At 40.6% G+C, this 14,666-nt stretch overlaps 1 protein-coding gene across 1 annotated transcript in view; it reads right to left on the bottom strand.

Moving 5' to 3' along the window:
• Positions 1–14,666, bottom strand: part of FTO (FTO alpha-ketoglutarate dependent dioxygenase) — a 374,717-nt gene that overhangs the window by 262,758 nt on the left and 97,293 nt on the right. The window contains exon 2 of the mRNA XM_030832950.2: positions 14,269–14,346. Within this exon, the coding sequence (XP_030688810.2) occupies positions 14,269–14,346 (78 nt within the window). The remainder of the gene's footprint in view (positions 1–14,268; positions 14,347–14,666) is intronic.

Below are 14,666 nucleotides of genomic sequence, written 5' to 3'. Positions count from 1 at the left end.
GGGCTATTTCTAAACAGGATTCATACCTCTCTAGCCTAAAACAGAAAACTAAATGAAACAAATGTCATCAACTCTCCAGCCAAGGGTTTTCAGTCCAAGCTCGGACAATTGCAAACAATTATAAACAAAATGATAATAATTTGGTCTTTGGTCTCCCCAGCTCCCACTATGACCACTTCTCCCCAACCTCAACCTGTCTTCCAGCCTTTGGTCCTCCAGAAAACACAACATTATTCATTAACTGCTTGATACCTATTTTTTAAGTGCTTACTGAGTGCTGTGTACTCTTCTAAATGATTTATACACACTAACTCACTTACTTCTTACAACTTTACGTGGTGGTTCTATTATTATCTCCAGTTCATAGATGAGAATACTGAAGCAGAGAGACATTCTAAAAACTTGCCCAAAGTCACACATAGCTGAGAAATAGGAGAGCTGGAATTTGAAGCCCCGGGGCCCCAGAGTCGAGCTCCAGAGCATGAGTTCTTAACCACAAGATTGCACGGCCTCTCAGTAAATGACGAACTGGTTTCTGCTTCAACGCTTCCACTGAAATAGAAATCACTTCACTTTGCGAGTTAGACACTGAGTCCCATGAACACAACAGCCGTGATAATTTTGCTCCCAGCTATAATACTAGTGCCCAGAATGTACTTGGTAAATGCTGGATGGATGGATGAATGAATGAGGTATCCCACTGCAATTTAGAAAGTTGTAATAATTCTACTGGTGTCACTGGAGGAGGGTACTATAAGATAATACTCTCCTCTAATACAGAAATACAGGGGTTTATCGATGCAGTTTAGGACTTCATTAACTTTTGAGCTACCACTTCTGGCTCTAACATGTGAATTGGCATCAAGCCAGAGTTCCCTGATTCTACACAGTGAAACTGAGTTTTTTTAAAACCAAAGCACAGGATTTCACATTTACCCCTATAAAGTGTAATCTGACTGGGACCTTTTTAGTATTGTGCTGCCTACCAGTTTTCACACTTTTCTTCTATATCTTCATTCAATAATCGTTCATATGATAAACAGGGCAAGACCATTATTCTTCCATACATTTTTTTTTCATTCAACTATGTCTACAGAGCACCTACCAAACACTAGACAGAGATAAGGTTCCTGTCCTCACAGAGTTTTCTACCAAATCAGGTAAATAAAGAAAAGCAATCCCAAGTTGTGTTAAGCACTGGGACAGAAACAAACCAGTGGGAAATCTGTCATTAGAGTAGGAAACTCTCACTTGGAGCTGGCGTTTAGGCTGAGCTCTTCAGGAAAAGAAGGCACCAGCCACATGATGAACTAGAGAAAGACCTTCCAAGAAAAGGGACCAAAAAATACAAAGGCACTGAGGATGGAGACCAGCCTATTCTAGAGACAAAAAGAAGACCAGTTTTACCAGAGCAAAAGAGCCAAAGGCAGAGTGACATGCAATGAGGATGGAGAAGAAGGCAGAGCTGGATCACACAGAGCCTGGGAGGTCAAAGTAAGGAATCTGGATTTGACTCCAGATTCAGTGCAGTGGAGGACTTCAGAGGGCGAAGAGCAATTTGATTTACATTTTATAAAAATCGCCCAGTTAAAATATTGGGCATGGATTGGAAAGAGACAAATGTCAAAGTGGAAAATTCTATCAGCTGCTATTACAACCATCCAGGAGAAAAGTGATGATGGTCTGAAATAGAAACAGAAATAGACAGGTAAAATACGTATTTTATAGGCAGAGCAAATAGACACATTATGAATTAGATGTGAGGGATGAAGAAGGGAAACAAATTACAGATGACTTCCAGATCTCTGGACTTAATAACTGAACAAACAATTCACTATTTTTTAAATTAATTTATTTTATTTACTATTTTTTATTTTTGGTTGCATTGGGTCTTTGTTGCTGTGTGTGGTCTTTCTCTAGTTGTGATGAGCGGGGGCTACTCTTTGTTGTGGTGCGAGGACTTCTCGTTGCGGTGGCTCCTCTTGTTGTGGAGCACGGGCTCTAGAGCGCAGGCTCAGTAGTTGCGGCTCACGGGCTTAGTTGGTCCACGGCATGTGGGATCTTCCCGGATGAGGGCTCGAACCCGTGTCCCCTGCATTGGCATGTGGGTTCTTAACCACTGCGCCACCAGGGAAGCCCTACTATTTTTTAAAATAAGAAAGACTGGGGCAAAACAAAACAGGTAGAAGAACAGGAAGGAATGAGGAGCTCCATTTTGAAGCTGTAGCCATGAAGATGGCAATGAAATCTTCAGATAGAGATGAGGAGGCATCTGGAGCCCAGAGGAGACAGTGGGGCTAGGGAAACCAAGGTGGGAGCTGTCAGCACAGCACACAGTTGATATTTAAGACCTGGGAATGGCTGAGATCTCCTAGGGGAATAGCACAAACACAGAAGCGAACCCAAAGCCATTTTCTGAGTCACGGAGGAAGGCTCAACAGAGGAAACCTTTAAGGTGGAAAACCAGGAGAGTGTATTATCGCAGAAGCCAATGGAGAGGAGCATCTCAAGAAGGATGGAGGAGTCAGCGATGTCAGCTGCCCCTGAGAAGCCAAGTGAGATGGGGACAGAAATTATCCACTAGATTGGGCAGCACAGAAACCACTGATGACAATGACAAGGGCAACTTCAGCAGAGTGAGGGGGATGAGAGTCGGACGGGACTCAGCTGATGATGGAACGAAAGAGGAGGCGGTGGAGATGGCATTTATATGTCTGTTGGCATGGTTCTGCTATGAAAGGGAAGAGAAAAATGGAGCTGTTGATGCAAGGGAATGCTAGACCAAGGGACGATCTTTAACGTGCAAGACGGAAGGGTACTCTAGGGTTTGTCAGCATACTCATGGGAACGATACCAGAAGAAGAGGTTGATGGTACAGGAGAGACAGTGATTAACTACAGAAGCAAAGTCCTTGAGTGTCTCAAGCAGGGGGATAACTATTTGAGGCTGGAAATTCAGGGAAGGTTTCTTTGAGAAAGTGACCAGGAGGATGCGAAGGACCTGCCAGGTATGGAGTTGAGGGGGGAAAGCCTGCCTTGAAGATGAAGTACTGAATTTCTGGGCCCTTGAGGCCGATAGGAAAAGAAGCAGATGTGGTCAGAGGTGAGAGGGACATGAGTTATCAGTGAAAAAAAGATGTTTTTGAATACTTTCCCGTGTCATTATTATTGTTTTATTTTTAGAGTATTGTTTTTAATGTTAAGGTATTTACATGTGATATTCGTATGGTTATGTGAATTTCCCAGGTCCTTGGAGTTATAATTCCCCTGTATTAAATATATCTTCACTAGCCTCCAGGTCCAGTCTATACTGAACAATAGCGGCAAGAGTGTATGTATTATTTCCAGGCTTCTTCCTCTCTCAGTCCCAGAGGGAGTATGTTTCAAAACCAAGTTCTTGGGAATTATCTTACTTTTCTTTAATATTTTATACTAAGGATTATTTAAAGAACACTGGAATTGTTAAGAAAGTACGGAGAAATTTCCTTTTAATCACTGCTGCTAGTCAGATGTGCCTTCAAGTATACTGAGGCCTCAGGGACCTGCTCCGAGAATCGCCAGTTTAGCGACAAAATTAGAGTTACTGCTCATGGCTCCAGAATGTTCTGTCTCTTGCTTACTAGATTACGTTGCACTCTTCATGAGTTGTGTAAACAGAGAGTGTATTTCTGTCTCTGTTGTCCTACTGGGATGAAAGAGGTATAGAAACCAGAAATCCTAAATGGATCCCTGGTGGTCTCACTGACAGGTGCGAGTGGTACCACCTAACTCTGCTCTTTGTCACTTTATGATCACACACCTCACACAGGCACTCTGAGAAGCAGGGCAGTCCTACTATGCTTTCCTAGTAAAGTCATTTTCCCACATTCAGACTTGACTAACTCATTTCTCCTCTTTGTACTTCCTCAGACTTACTGCATCCTTTCTACTATTTCTTGCATTCTGGATCAGGCAGAATGGGCTGTAGTAGCAACCCTCAAATCTCAGTGGCTTCACCCAACAATATTTCTTGTTCACTTCACATATTATTTGTGGGTTGGCAGAGAGTCACTACCCATTAAAGTAGTAACGCAGGGGTCCAGGCAGCCGCCAGATGGTTACAATGCAAACGGAAAAAGAGTGTGCTTGAGGGCCTGGCACTGGCAATGAAACACTCCAAGCTAGAAGTGACGGCTATCATTTTTCATTGGACAGAAACAGTCACGTGTTTCATCCAATATGAGAGGGCCCAGAACTGTAATCCTACTTTGGGACCCAAAAGCTGGGTGACAGGGGAGGGATGGAGAACCATTTGGCAAACAGCCCTAATGATCGGCACACATTCTTAGCTAGTGATTCGTTTATTTTCACTTAAGTGTCCCTCCTTCACCCCTGCAAGATCCCCTGAAACTCAGTCATCTACCTATTATCAAATTTACAATCTCATCTGAATTTAAATCTGCTTTCTCCTTCCAGCCTATTCCAGTATAGGAAGGATCTTTTCTCCCGTCCAAATGTTTTTGATCAAAAATCCCGCCAGTAACAAATTTTGAGCATATACAGTAGTGTCCAAATCTTTAGCAATTGGCTCTCTGGGGAAAAAAAAAAAAAAAAAACAGCCTTGATTTTTAGTGTTTCCTGATTTCTTTGATGTAAATATACAGATTTATATCAACAGAAAAAAATCACACATAAATTGAGAAGGCTCTCAATTAAATACAGAAAAAAAAAAAACTTAACTGCACCAGGTCAGAAAAAACACAAATTAACATTATATTTGTATTATATTACATTTAGTTTAGTTTTACCTATCAAGTTTGCAAAAAACAAAATTTTATCCTGGTAATACACATTGTTGCTGAGAACAAAATCAAATACTCTGATAGTCTGCAATTAGGAAGGCAGATTATTACAACTTTGCTTAAGGCCAATTGGACAAGATCTATCAGAACCTAAACATGTTCATATCTTTTCATCTAGTTATTCTACTTCCAAGAATTTGTCATAGGGAAATAATTAGAGAAATGTACCAAGACTATAAGGATATTCACCATACTGTTATCTATAATAATTAAAAACTGAAAACCATCCAAAATGCCCAAAGAGAGGAAAATGGTACATTCATGTGATGAAATACTAACGTAACACATTTTTGAAGAATTTTTATATGTTTTTATGAAAAACGTTAAGTAACAAACTACTGCTATACAAGAAATCAGTAACAAGATACTTAGACAATAGAGTCATAGTTTCATAAAAAGAAAAACAAAAGTATATATGTAAATACTCATAGAAAAGAAGATTTGGAAAAAAAAATACAGCCAAAAGTTTCTGGTGGTTATCTCTGGGTAATGCACTTGGGTGTAATTTTAATTTTCTTCTTTAGACATCTGTATAATTTTCAAATTTTCCAAAGTAAGTGTAGAATACTTTTTAAATCAGAAAAGATGTTACATTAGAAAATTCTTAATTTCACGACATCTCTCGTATGTGCCAAGAGATTCTTTCTGATGGCTCTAAATTTAAAAAATTTTCAAGATAACGTCTGGTACTGTCTAAATGTGACTTGGAATGTTGCTCAGTGCTCTAGGAAATTCTGATTTTACCACAGGGAACACCAATAACAATAACTGGATAATTTTGTCATAATCTCCAAAAACTGCAAGAGAGAAAATCCTCAAGCCTAAATGTCCTTTACTGTATATAAAGTTATTAGATTAGTGCCTGGCACATAAAAGTGCCACGTGATGGGCTTCCCTGGTGGCGCAGTTGTTGAGAGTCCGCCTGCCGATGCAGGGGACACGGGTTCACGCCCCGGTCCGGGAAGATCCCACATGCCGTGGAGCGGCTGGGCCCGTGAGCCATGGCCGCTGAGCCTGCACGTCCGGAGCCTGTGCTCCGCAACAGGAGAGGCCACAACAGGGAGAGGCCCGCGTACCGGAAAAAAAAAAAAAAAAAAAAGTGCCACGTGGTGTTTGTTAATTTTTTCTTTAAAGACAACAACAGGTAACACTGGAAAAGAAATGAACATTAAATAATATTAGTTCACCCTGTCAAACAAATAAGTTCACTTTCCATTTTGGACAGGTACAGGTAGAATATCAGATATCACATGATAATTTGGAACAGCTGTTGGCACATTTTCAAATACGTTAGAATTTTTTTTTGTTTAATCCCATTGAAGTTTTTCCAGGGAGTATACAGTCATGCAATTATATTAGTAGTTGTCTGGTCACATAATATATTTCTTGAGCTCTACAAAAGATTCTATGACATAAATGACGATTATATAGTTTAATAAGTATTTGGAAAGGTATATTTTTTAATTGAAGTAGAGTTGATTTACAATGTTGTGTTAGTTTCAGGTAAACAGCAAAGTGAATTCAGTTATACATATATATGTATATATTCTTTTTCAGATTATTTTCCATTATAGGTTATTACAAGATATTGAATACAGTTCCCTGTGCTATACAGTAGGTCCTTGCTGTTTATCTGTTTTATATATAGTGGTGTGTATCTGCTAATCCCAAGCTCCTAATTTATCCCTCCCCCACCCACTTCCCACTTTGGTAACCATAAGTTTGTTTTCTGTGTCTGTGAGTCTATTTCTGTTTTGTATATTGGAATGGTATTTTAGATATAAACTGCCAACATGCCAAGCTTTTATCAATGGCTAAAAGATACAGAATGTTAGCTTCTCTGGAGAATAAGCTTTATTTTCTACCTAGTTTAAACCATTATATAAAAATTCTACCTCCTCCTCTCATATCAAGGGATGGTTCTGAAACAATTTCATCATATGGAGAAGCCAGACGTGGCATTAAATGAATAAGATACCAGTTTACAGGAGGCTCACCTAAATGAAGCCCAATGGAACTCAACCTTTCAGAGAGTGAAATAAAATTTAAAATCTTCAAGTGACCCAGGAAATGCACTTCATGTAAGTGCCAGGATACTCTGATTTCATGGGAGTATATTTCTAATCTGGCTGTTAACAGATTTTGCTGGTTAACATACTTTATATTTTGCACCCTATAGAAATTCGCACTATATCAGTCATCATATTTTCTATATAATTTTCATTGTAAATTGCTTATGACTTGGCAGCCATCCCAAGACAAATGGGCTAGACACTTATTTGGCCTAGCTCCCAGCTGCAAGATGCTGAGCCGTCTCCCAAAAGAAGTAGGCACTCTTCCCAAGTCACTGCCCAGGCCTTGCTACAGCTCTCACAAGGAGTCTCGTGATCATGTGTCATGTGCTACAAAGTGACACAAAATGTGTGTTCACTCATTCATTCAGTAGTTCATTTTTCGTTTATGGCAAATTTATGGAATATCCACTTGTACCAAACGCTGTATAAGTGCCGTAAGTATAATGATAAAAACAAGTTAGGTCCTGTTACAGAGCATCTCATAGTTTAACAGGAGAAACAGAAATAGGGACCAGGAGTTAGAGATTTGAGACTTCTCACAACAGAAGTATGAATATACTAGTATGGGAGCAGGAAATAAATTATTAGGAAGGGAGTCTGGACAATTCTCATTTATTGAATACATATTTATCGAGCAAATATTATTTGCAAAGCACAAGGTGCTGGAAATACAGAGAAAGCAAAACTTCTGTATGTTCTCCGGGAGCTCATATTTATATATATAGTATAAGTATATAGTATATATAGTTCATTCTATACATATATATATATAGAGAGAGAGAGAGAGAGAGAATTTTACTTATTTATTTAGTATTATTTGTTTAATGAAATATATTTACTTTATATTTTAGATTGTGTATTGTTGTATTACTGTGTATTGATGTATTTTAGACTGTGATATGTGCTACGGAGAAAACCAAACCCAAGTAAGTAAGATAGGAGTGCCGGGGTGATTGTCGCTATTTTACACAGGATGGGCAGAGAAGGCCTCTGATGAGGTGCCATCTGAGCTGAGAAAGGCAAGAAAGGAGCACTCAAGCCCTGCACATAGCTGGGGGGAAGAGACTTCCAGGCTGAGGGAACATTAAGTGCAAAGGCCTTGGGGCAAGAGTGTGCTTGGTTTATTCCAGGAAGAGCAAGAATGCCAGAGTGGGAAGAGGAGGAGGTGGGGAGAAGCAGGAAATGAGGGAAGAGAAGCAGTCAGGAGCCAGATCTTACCCTGCTTTGTAAGTGACTGTCAGGGACTAGGCTTTTACTCTGCAAAGATGGGAAGCCACTGAAGGGCTTTGAGCAAGTCTAGCGAGCTGATATATGTTTTAAGAAGGACACTACTACTGATGCTATGTTAAAACAGTCTGGAGAAGAAGTTAGGCACGGCAACCATCTGAGAAAGGATGGTGGTAGCTTTGGCCACGGTGTACACGGCAGAGGTGGTGAGAAGCGTTCCAATTTTTAATATATTCTGAAAGTTACACAAGTGGGACTTCCTGGTATTATCCCAGAAGGGACTGTATTTAAACAAAGTCTTTAAGGATGAGTAGATACTCACCAGACAGAAAAGGGGATGTGGGTACTCTAGACCCAGGGGACAACAGGTACAAGGGCATGAAAGGATGACAGGCACAGCAAAGCCAAGGTGTAGTGAGAAACTCTGTACGACCGGAGTTTGAGGCTGGACGCTATGTCAGGCAATGGGGTGGAGACTAGACCAGGGAGGCTGTTTGGGGCCATACAGTCAATGGCCTTGTAGGGTATGCAGAGGAGTTTGAACTTGACCTCAGAGGCAAGAGAGACCCAACAAAATTTACAAAGCAAGGAGTGACAAGTCTGCCATATTTATCGGAACACAATTCTGAGGGTGTTGGCACGGGCATAAGGAACACCAACTAGGAGACTCTTAAAACTGTGGTTGTGGAAGATGACAGATGAGGACCTGATTTCACACAGTGTCGGTGGGACTGGAAGAGAAGAAACCACTTAGGGCTTAGGGAAGCCATGGAGAGAAGCTGAGGACAGCAAGGGTCCGATTTGAACAACTGGACAACAGGGATGACAGTAGAGAAGGGAATGAATGGAAGGCAGGATCCCTGTAAAATGTAAGTCATATCCTGTCGCACTTGTGCTCCAAACCCTGTCACGTCTTCTCCTCTCACTCAGTCACGGCCAGTGTACTCATTGTAGACGGCAAGTTCCTGTAGAGTTGGGCCACTGCTCTCCGATCTCATCTCCTTCTACTCTCCCCAACTCTCTCACTTCCCTCCAGATGTGTTAGCCTCAGCTGCTGGTCCTCAAACATATCTTAGAGGCTTTGCTGTTCCCTCTGTCCAGAATATTCTTCCTGCAAGTACTACATGGCTTGCTCCCACACCTCCATAAGGTCTTCATTCAAATATCACTGTAGGAAGACCTTCTGTGACCACCCCAGTTGCAATCCCCCACCTATAGTCTCTACTCCCCTTACCTCCTTTACCATCTCCATACCAGTCTTCCCTTCCAATATTTATCTTTCAGTTTTATTTCTTTAATCTCTCCTCCTTCCCTCCCATCCCCAACCCTACCAGACTCCACAAGAGATAAGCTCAAAGAAGGCAAGAATCTTTTGTCGGTTTTCACAACTTCATCTCTAATGTCAAGAACATTACCTGGCACAGAGTAGGAGAGCTAAATACATTTGTTGAATTAAGTAAATAATGAATACATATGGATCACGTTGAGTTAGACGTCTCTGCAAGACTCTTGGGTAGAGCCACCCAGCAGGAAGCTGGAATCGGAGCCCCACAGGTCACAAGAACGAAAAGGGATGGACACAGAGGTTTGGGACCATCGGGATAAAATCAAAGCAATTCCAGAAGCATCAAGAGATACAGTAGGACAGCGCTTATGAGTCAGACCCAGGACCCAGACAGCCTCGATCCTGGCCTTTGACACTTCGTGCTTATAAATCTTGAACAAAGTTTTAAACCTCTCGGTGCCTCTGAGCCTCATCTCTAAAATGGAGTTTTAAGAACAACCTGCCTCAGAGGGTTGTGATAAGATTTGAATGAGCAAATCCATATAAAGCACTGAGGGCAAGCTGGCAGATGGAAGGCACAAAACGGGGAATGCCAAGGAGGATGGCACTGTCTCAGGATAAGAGGGGTAGCACTCCTATATCTGGAATCCAGAGCTTGTTTTCTATGTAATTCATTTCCTTGTGCTCTATCGTAAACCAACAGAGGTTCTCTCTGCTCTTCTGCTTTGAGTTGTTGCTGTTGTTTTCTTTCACTGGTTTTCTCTATGACCTTATCAGAAGAAACCAAAACACTTCTCTGAAGGCATTGTGAATTTGAGCACGATATACTGGGAAGCATACGGTGTAGCAGAAAGAGCCTGGGTCTTCAGAGTCAAAAAATATGGGCTTGAACTCAAGCTCTGCCAGATTGGTAAAACAGGAATGACAGTATCTACCTTAAACACCCTGAGTCTGAAGAAGAGTAGCTGCTGAATATGTATTTGTAGAATGAAGGAATGAGGCTGCTGTGAGGATGAAATGTGACAGCCTTCATCCAGCACTGAGCACAGTCCCTGGCACCTCGTAAGGGTCAATAAACAGACCCAATATGGACCCTGCAAAAAGTCTTGTTTTTATGACTGGCAGCTGGGTTGGCATTCCTGCGGCTAGGACCTGTTTAAGGGACCCAATGTCAGGTCTAAACTTTTTATTTATTCATGTCATTAAAAAAGTATTTTTACTTCATCTTTTAAGAGAACAGATTTACTTTACAAAGGTTTGGCTGAAGCACTCCCTTATTATAAGGTGCACTTAAAGTGATTAGATATTGGTATCAGGTTTGTTGTGGGTCTTACTAGCAAGATAAAAGTGAAGCCTTGAAAATAAACTCAAAATGGATCAGAGAACTAAATGTAAGACTGGACACTATAAAACTCTTAGAGGAAAACATAGGAAGAACACTCTTTGGCATAAACCACAGCAAGATCTTTTTTGACCCACCTCCTAGAGTAATAGAAATAAAAACAAAAATAAACAAATGGGACCTAATGAAACTTAAAAGCTTTTGCAAAGCAAAGGAAACTACAAACGATGAAAAAGCAGCCCTCAGAGTGGGAGAAAATATTTGCAAACGAACCAATGGACAAAGGATTAATCTCCAAAATGTATAAACAGCTCATGCAGCTCAATATTAAAAAAACAAACAACCCGATCAAAAAATGGGCAGAAGACCTAAATAGACATTTCTCCAAAGGAGACATACAGATGGCCAAGACACACATGAAAAGATGCTCAACATCACTAATTATCAGAGAAATGCAAATCAAAACTACAGTGAGGTATCACCTCACACCAGTTAGAATGGGCGTCATCAGAAAATCTACAAACAGCAAATGCTAGAGAGGGCGTGGAGAAAAGGAAACCCTCTTGCACTGTTGGTGGGATTGTAAATTGATACAACCACTATGGAGAACAGTATGGAGGTTCCTTAAAAAACTAAAAGTAGAATTACCATATGACCCAGCAACCCCACTACTGGGCATATCCTGAGAAAGCCATAATTCAAAAAGACACATGCACCCCAACGTTCATTGCAGCACTATTTACAATGGCCAGGTCATGGAAGCAACCTAAATGCCCATTGACAGACGAGTGGATAAAGAAGATGTGGTACACATATACAATGGAATATTATTCAGCCGTAAAAAGGAATGGAATTGGGTCATTTGTAGAGACATGGATGGATCTAGAGACTGTCCTACAGAGCGAAATAAATCAGAAAGAGAAAAACAAATATCGTATATTAACGTATATATGTGGAACCTAGAAAAATGGTACAGATGAACCGGTTTGCAGGGCAGAAATAGAAACACAGCTGTAGAGAACAAACGTACGGACACCAAGCGGGGAAAGTGGCGGGGCTGTGGTGGTGGTGGGATGAATTGGAAGATTGGGATTGACATATACACATTAATATGCATAAAATGGGTAACTAATTAAGAACTTGTTGTATAAAAAAATAAATTAAATAAGGTTCAAAAATTTTTTAAAAAGTGAAGCCTTGATAGTTGTTCTGTTTGCCTTGGAGTCTCCTTTTGTGGCTCAGCGTATGGCTGGCTCACAGCACCTGGGCTATCCTTGTTTAATTGTTCATGCACTACTTTCACCATACAAAAGCTAAAAAGGCTCAGACGTTGCTTTATAATAATGTGCATTACCATGTACCAGGAAGCTCCTATCTATGAAAATACTAGCAAGGATTTAAGAACTGATTACATTTGGGATACTTTTAAGGATACTTTTTAAAATTATTTTTTTCCTGATTACAAAAGAATACATGTTCATTTAGATAATTTGGAAAACTAGAAAAGTTCAAAATAGAGAAGTCTACCAGTCTGGGAAATAACATTTCTGTATCAGTCCCGCAGATGGTTCTAGAGGCCACCTCCCTGGGGAGGAGCATTTGTGTGTAAAACAAAACTAAAATCACACCAGATATTATTATATCTGTCTTGCTTTTTAAATGAGCTAATGCATACATTAATTCATTCATCCATTCAAGCAAACTAATTAAATACCTACTAGGTGCCAGGCCCTATATACAGTACAGAGAATGAGGGAAAGGAGCATATAAAATCATTCCAATGACCTGAGATAACTAAGGTACACATGAAGTACTATAAGTGCACACAAGAGAGAGCAGAGACAACCTCTGGGCTATAGACGTGTCAGGGAAGCATCCTACAGGAGATGACACGTGAGCTGTTACTAATAACAGGTAACGCAGAAGTTCTCCAAGGAAGGAAGATGGAAAGGATGTAGCAGGAAGACCCAAAATATAATACTGCACAGCTAGTCTGAGCTACTGCCCAAACCCAGTGTGTGTACAAAGGTAAAAACATGGGGAAGACGAGGCTGGAAATGCAGGAGCCGGGCCACAGACCATTGTGGGATTTGAAGCAGAATGTTGACATGCTTGGATTTTTGTTTTGGTTTAAAAAAAAAAAAAAGTCTACTACAGCTTTAAAGAGGGGCAAAGAAAACTAGAGCAATCCATAAAAGGGCTGTCCAGGTGAAAGGTAGCAAAGTTCTAATGACGGTGGAGATGACAGATGATGTCCTGGAACTGAGAATGCACAGAGACCTGGGATTCTAGACGGGTAAGCTCGTTCTTTCCTCTCTTCTTTCCATGGTTACTGAGAATCAGCTATATGCACGACAAGCATATGCTAGGTGCTGGAGAAACCAAGCTGATGTGACCCAATTCTTATACCCCAAGAGCTAACATTCTAGTAGGAAAGAAGAGATGAAAAGGTACTATTTTTACTGCTCAGCATGCCTTTCTTTCCTTCTTTGGAACAGGGCTCCAGTTTTCCTTTGGGAAAACCATCCATCTCTGACTCACACTCCATGCAATGCGAGTGGGAATGGTCATACTCCAGCCCTACTCCAAGAGTGGGTGCAGAAACTAGGCCAGGCAAACAGGAGCATCTCACTCCCTTGAACACAATGACTGATTCAGGGATAGGCACATGCCTCTAACCAGGCCAACGAGATCATTACTGGGGGAATCAGACAGACCAGGAAAAAAGAAATCACCACCTTCTTCTAAGATCCTATGTGCTTAAGACCACATACCCCCCTGGGCTGTCAGAGTCCTCCTGTACTATCAGGGGAGAGCCTATCTAGCATGAAGCCACACAGAAAAAAGCGAAGCCAAGAAACAAAAACAGTGATCAGATGACGTCTTTCGAGAAACTGGATTCGGCCATGTGCTCCTTGACATCCAAGTTAAGTAAGTCAATAAATTCCCTTTTTTGTCACAATGAATTTGTTTGTGATTTTGTCACTTGCAATTGAAAGAGTGCTGACTAATTCAGGGGGCGAGACACAGAATCGCACAACTGCAATACAATGTGATAGGTACAATCAAGTTATTTATAAGGTACAAGGAGCACAGCGGAGAGTGCAATCAATTCTATTAGTTGGTAAGGTAAGTAAAGAAACTTTCACAAAGGAGGCGATGTTTAAGTGAAGTCTTGAAAAATTAGTCATCTGGCAACAGGATAAGAGGCAAAAGAATATTCTATGCAGAAGAAACAGAAGGAGCAGAAGCAAGGAGTGAGGAAGAACACAGAATGCTTGGGGAAGAAAAGACAGTCGACTATGCTAAAGCACTAAGTTCAGAGCAGAAAGCAGATTGTGCAGGAATTTATATATTCTGGGGGTGAGGAGACACTGGATGACCGACTTAGACCATTTCACCTCTCATTTAACCTCTCTAGACCACAGTGGCTTCATAGGTAAAATAAGGTAGAGCAGGAAAAAATCAGTGCAAATTGACAAATATTAAAAGACCTTACCTGCTGATAGAATTCATCATCTTTGGGGGTCAGATAAGGAAGCCAAGTGTCTTCAAGCTCTTCAAGAAGCCTCAGTTTCTGTTTAAAAATAATAATGATTACAGGTGACTGAATATAAACTGACCCAAAACATAAGACAATCCCTTATTTTTTCCCATAAGAGACTACCCTCCAAAATTTAGCCAACTTGAATGTACAAACTTTTCGAGAGAGAAATTAGTCAAAAGTCAATTATAAAATGTATTCATTTAATTACTTGCATTTAAATTATACATCATATAAAACATTAACTTAGACATAATTATTTTATTCACTCTCACATTTCAGGAAGCAATTTGCTTCACTCTTGACCTGTATCTTTAACATTAGGGTCTTTTTCTTCATCACTAGAGTCACCT

This window comes from Globicephala melas, chromosome 19 (assembly GCF_963455315.2).
Source record: "Globicephala melas chromosome 19, mGloMel1.2, whole genome shotgun sequence".
Lineage (NCBI taxonomy): Eukaryota > Metazoa > Chordata > Mammalia > Artiodactyla > Delphinidae > Globicephala > Globicephala melas.
This window is presented reverse-complemented; position numbering and strand designations above follow the sequence as displayed.